The sequence below is a fragment of the Bufo bufo genome, chromosome 11, assembly GCF_905171765.1.
Source record: "Bufo bufo chromosome 11, aBufBuf1.1, whole genome shotgun sequence".
In the NCBI taxonomy this organism is placed as follows: domain Eukaryota; kingdom Metazoa; phylum Chordata; class Amphibia; order Anura; family Bufonidae; genus Bufo; species Bufo bufo.
The window spans coordinates 85,668,077-85,674,194 of NC_053399.1; the positions used below are offsets into that span (position 1 = coordinate 85,668,077).

Below are 6,118 nucleotides of genomic sequence, written 5' to 3' on the forward strand. Positions count from 1 at the left end.
AAGAACTAAAAATTAAAAAGGCTGATCCACTGTGTAGCTTCTTTCTGAGTTTAAGATGCTCTTTCATGTGAGAATGAAACTCAATTGTTCATTGTAAGAAGAATCTGTGTCTGTTCAAGTCAATATGGCTAAGTTGCAATAACAAGCATAGGCCATAGACAAGAGTTTTGCTATCCTTTAAATAAAAATTTGAAAACTTCAGTCAAATACATTTGGATGGCTTGTCAACAACAAGACCACATGAAAACTTGTCTACTGACTTTTCGAAAGGCGTTCTTGACCTCTCTATTTCTAAAGGTATAAATAAATGGGTTTAAAATTGGTGTAACCACAGTGTACATGAGGGAAAGGAATTTGTCATAGTGACTGCCTTTAGGCTTGACATACACAATTATAGCCGAGCCAAAAGCAAGAAATGCTACAATGAGATGGGACGACGAAGTTGAAAAAGCTTTGGTTTTACCCCTCTTGCTGTCAATTTTCAACACAGTATATATAATGTGAACATAAAACCCTACTATAGCAAAAAAGGGCAAAAGAGTTGCCAGAACAGCTGCCAAACTTGTCATCATGTTACTAATAAGTGGGTCTGAGCAAGCTAAATTCTGCACTGGTGCTAAGTCACAGAAGAAATGGTCAACCTCATTTGGTCCACAGAAATCCAGTACAAAAGTAAAAATTGTAGGAAAAAAAGAGATAAGAAAACCAAGAAACCATGGCAGGGCAGCCAATCTATAACAGAACTGAATATTCATTATGGTTGAGTAGTGTAATGGGTTATTAATGGCTAAATATCGGTCAAAGACCATTAAAGCTAGGAGAAAGCACTCTGTTTCTCCAAGGGCATTGAAGGCATACATCTGGACAAAGCAACCAAAAAAGGAGATTGACTTCTTTATCTGAATGAGGATAGATAACAGTTTTGGAATTGTTACTAAGCCTATTATTATGTCTAAAACAGTAAAAATACAGATGAAGAAGTACATCGGAGTCTGAAGAGAAGGCTCATTTTTAACCAACAGAATAATAGTAAAGTTTCCAAAAATGCATATGGTATAGGCCAGAAGAACAGCAACAAACAGTAGATACTGAAATGAGTGGAAGTGGGAAAAGCCTAAAAGAAAAAACTCATTCACAATCGTTCTGTTGACATGCTGCATTTTGGGTAAAAACAACCTTCTGTAATAGACAAGAGATGGTAAAGTACAAGAATATATAGTACAATTTGGCTGATACAATTAATATTATAGTATCATATTATATTTTATGATGGGACATTATAATAAAACATAAAGAACAGGAGAAACCTACTCTAAGTTCTGATACAGAGGTGCTATTTATAAGAAGGACAACAGTCAACAAAATTATATTGATGACCTTTTCTCTGAATGGGTTATTAGTGTCCGATTGGTGGGGTCTGACAACCAGTGCCTTCATACCAGACCAGCAGCTGCCTGTGCTAGCACCTAACCATGGATGAAGTTGAAAGCAAACTGCTCTGGCCACTGTATTGCGGCTGTGGTGGTGTACTGCAGCTTAACTCCCTTTCATTTGAATGGTAGCTGAGCTTCAGTATGCCAGGATAGCTACTTCACAGTGGACTAAGCCTCCTGTTTTTGACACTGTCCACTGTTATGTTTCTGGGCAACCCCTTTATGATACAACTTTCTTCAGTTACAGAACTAATTCACTAGCATTATACTCTGCCTTGTAGGAAATTGGTTCTGTAAACCTCATGGAACCAACTGAAGGGAGATAATCTACTTCCAGATGTGTCTGGTAGTGGCTATACCCTCTCTGCCTAATGAAAAAACATACAGGTTTGGCAAAGGCGAGTAGATATGTCTTTTGGAAAGTCAGGACAGATACCTGTAGGCCAAACAAGCATTTGTCTGAAAGTAATCCAAGGTGCGTAGGCATCTTTATGTGAATTTAGAGAGATACTTCCATCAGAATGGATTTTTGTTCACTTAAATATTCATAGAAAACAAATATTTAATTTTTTTTTGGCTGTTTTTACTTAGAATTTTGGCAGTACTATACTACTGAAAATGAAATGCAAAATATTTTCCTTCTTTAGCAGTGAGCACAGATAGGGAGCCCATTGTAAGCTTACTACTGCTACGATAAAAATATATATTATCTGTAAGTATAATAGTAAACTAGTAGAATTACAATATCAGTACGACAGCTCTATTGTTATCTTGTGTGGCAATGTGAACATTGAGGTGTTGTTTGCACCAGGAGCGTGTCACCAAGGGGCCCGGCCTTGGTGGAGTAAAAACCCTAGTCCAGGTGTCCACTAAAGTAGTTGGGGGACACCATATAGATAGTGTAGCTGGTTCAGCTATTTCAGGGCGGGCTTTTACTGGGAACAGGCAATGTGTTGGGTGGGTGCCTGTTCCCCATGATCCAGTCCGGGACTTAGGGCATGCTCACGTCCAGAGATTCCATTTAATCTGGTTTCTGGAATTGGGTGTGTCTCACTCTGGAGAGTGTGCAGACAGAGGCCTGGTGAGGCTCTGTGAGTGTGGTCTCAGCTAGGCAAGGCTGAGGGGCCACAAGGCTATGCAATAGCCTGGACTTTGGGGGACTCAGCGACGCCCGGGAACAAGCATTGAAAGGTCAGAGTCGGGAGGACTGCTAGACCAAAACCCCCTCCAAAGGTACTGCATTTGCTACAGCCTGAGGGCTGGTGGACTGTATGTCTGGGGTAAGCCGCAACTGGTTCCATGTGGGAACGCTATCGTATAGTCGAGTTAGGGATATGATGTTTATTATGTTTAGGTAGAGCCCAGACGGGCCGGCTTTTGTTTTATGCCATGTTGTGTATGAAGAGTGTAAAATAAATCGCACTGTTTGGACCTGAAACACAATGGTTATGAAGATAATTCTGTGAGAATGACCCCCGAATAAGAGACGAGGTAAAGATACCCACAAAAGAGTATTGTACTTATCAGTGTAATATGTGATGTTCTAAATGAGTCACTCATTCTTCTCTGCTCACAGTGAATGGTCTGACTGAGAGTTCAATGCTTGTTTTAGATTTTTAATTCAGGCTCCGCTGAGCACTTGGTCCTCTACCTGGGCCATGTAGCATCAAGTTCATCGGTCACATGACCTATGTACATCTCTTTTTCATTCAAGTTAATGAGGCTGCACTAGAATACCAAATCTATCCAATACCACCGTCATCCAATGGACAGTGCTCTGTAAGCTTTGAGCCTCCTGAAACAGCTGATGATGTACTAGGATTTGGACCCCTGCCAATCTCATATTCATGGTCTTTAAGATAGGCCATTAATATCAAAATCTTGTAAAACTGCTTTCAGCTAGACTGTTTGCTGACTGTCCAAACTATAGGGAAAGTTATAGAGTCATGGCAGAAAGTAGAATACAGAGAGCAACAAAAATGTAGCTAGAAAACAAGCCACAATCCGGTGTATTTTACATTATACAATAATCATATATAGGTTAGTAATTAGAGATGATCAAACTTTTGCAAAATTCGATTTGGCTGCTTTGCCGAATTTTACTAAAAAATTAGCTTTGTGACAAATTACTTTGTCACAAAGCGCATTTTTTTGTAAGTAGTGGGTGCCATGACAGGGAGCTGCAATAGCGCTGCTCCCCATCATTGTACCCCTCAGATTCCGCTTCTATACATGATCGAAGCAGTGTAAATAGTGTAAAATAACATTAACATGAAGAACGAGGAAATTTGGCTTCAAGGTGAATCGAATTTATCCTGAATTTTGGATTGAATTTCCCTTCATGGGATTCGATTTGCTCATCTCTATTGGTAATATGTGATTTTGATGGTAGAGGTTAAGCTTTTCAAAAACACTTGACTGAAAATGAGGGTAAAATCTTTGCAGCTTCTAAGGACAGTCACGTCAGTGTTCGGTCAGTGATTTCCATCAGTGATTTTGAGCCGAAACCAGGTTTGGCTCTAACCACAGAACAGGTGCAGATCTTTCCCTTCTACCTTATGTCTGTGGAGGCTCCAATCCTGGTTTTGGCTCACAATCACTGATGGAAATCACTGACCAAAACATTGACGAGTGAATGAGGCTTAAGAATGTCAGTATGCATAAATTACCACACGTTCTTGATCAAGTCAAGCAGAGTGGTGGCTGCCCAAACGCCCACAACTCCTCTGGTTAGACAGGAGATACGCCACCATCGTCTTTAGTAAAGAGGAAATACATTATCAGTAGATTGTTTCTGCTTTGAAATGGTGGAACATTCCAGGCAATAGCTGATTAAATTAGATAACTTACTTGTTGGTCTCTGGCAGAAAAAAATAAGTCCAAAAATAAACCTCTCCTTACAAGACCTTATATCTGGCAGTTTACTGTCAAATAAATGTTAAGCACACATTGCTCTTTTTATATTCTTTATTTAAAAGGGAATTAAGTCAAGAAGGAATAACATACGCTTTGATATTTCACTTTAATGAAGTATTTGGGGACCTATTAAGATCAGAAGAAAATTGCTCTAAGCATTTTGCTTTCTGAATAATGACTTGTACTGTAATTTGTTACTTCAAATAAATTTGGATATATTACAATACCAAAAACAGACTCTTTTACGAATTTATCTTCTTCAGGACTGGCCTTTATTGGGGGGTATTTTGGATGAAGCATTTTTTATAATTTTGTTACATTTTAAGAGCTATAACATGTTTATTTTTTCACTGACAGTTTATTTTTTGTGTAGAATAAATTTTTGGGTACATATAACTTATTATTGTGGTATTAACGCCTGACTTTTACTTATAAATATAAAAAAAGTGCTTCAATTTACACATCAGTAGATAAGTCTGAGCAAGAGAAGCATTAACTGATGATGACGATAAGAAATTAGAGAAGTTTTGAAAAGTTTTATTCCGCAGTTTCGTCTAAGTTCGACAAGAAATTCGATTTGTTACAAATTATTTTGTCATGAATTGCTATAAATATACTCAGGCCAACCTGCCTAAAAGTAACAGTGGCCTAAAATACTGACGAAAAATAACTCTACAGTTAACAGAACAGATTAACTATGAATATTGGTGCACTTATGTTCACGGCGATAATTTAGACCTTCCTGTCATACTGACGGCACAGTAACTCTACGGCTAACAGAATGGATCATATATGACTAGTGATGAGCGAGCACCAAAGTGTTCATGTGTTCGGGTATTCGGTCCGAACACATCACGATATTCGTGTGCTTGGCCGAGCACCTGAGTATAATGGAAGTGAATGGGAGGCGACCAGGCACCCCCTGCTCGGATGAGGGGAGGGTGTCTGGTTCATAGGAAAAGGTCTGAAAGTGATGGAACCAGCACGGGGACCATATCTGGATGCATCTTGGACACCAATGTTGCTGCTAGGAACCATGTTGTCCAAGTTGTACGCCACTTTTACAAACTGACAACAAAACCCGAAAACACTGCCCTCACAAAAAAAAAAATCATTTTTCAGAGGAAAAACTAGGAAACATTCTTTCCTGTAGATTCAATTGTCTATACAGTGTAAGTGCTGCCAAAAATGATAAGGAAGAAGAGATACAGCCTGTATATCACATAAAGGAGGGCCTCATTCACATGGTGTTACAATTGTTCAGGTAGTGGGACTCCTACACTCATAAAGCCTATGCTCTATGTGAAAGGGCTGCCAAAAATTACAAGGAACTGGCACTACAATGCACCCTTTATTACACATAAAGGAGGGCATCATACACAACCTTTAAAAATTATCATTGATGGCCTGCTGGTGACCCTCAAAAACATTAGGAGCAAGGGCCTGCTGATCTAAACACCTAAGAAGTTACTTGATCTGGTCAGCACAGGCTACCAAGAAAGAATGACCAATTTCCAATTTTAATGTTCCTTTGGGTTCCAGAGAGCGTCACATAGCAGAGTTAGCGCAGGCAATGGAGGTCAGCATTTGTTGCCTCTTTACATTATGGAACTGTACCACAATTACAAGCTGCTATCTTACTATCTTGGAATTCTATTGTATACCCCAAAAAAAGATCTAGGGAAAGTAGCACATACAATTAAAAAAAGGAATACAATTGTAATTCCTCCAGGCCCCAAATGTGAAAGGGTCTAATATCTCCTGAAAAG

The 6,118-nt window shown here is 39.1% G+C and overlaps 1 protein-coding gene across 1 annotated transcript; it reads right to left on the reverse strand.

Moving 5' to 3' along the window:
- Positions 1–224: 224 nt before the first annotated feature.
- On the reverse strand, positions 225–1,160 carry LOC120981501 (olfactory receptor 10A7-like). The gene has a single exon (XM_040411039.1). The coding sequence runs from the start codon at positions 1,158–1,160 to the stop codon at positions 225–227; it is 936 nt and encodes a 311-aa protein (XP_040266973.1).
- Between the last annotated feature and the right edge of the window lie 4,958 nt (positions 1,161–6,118).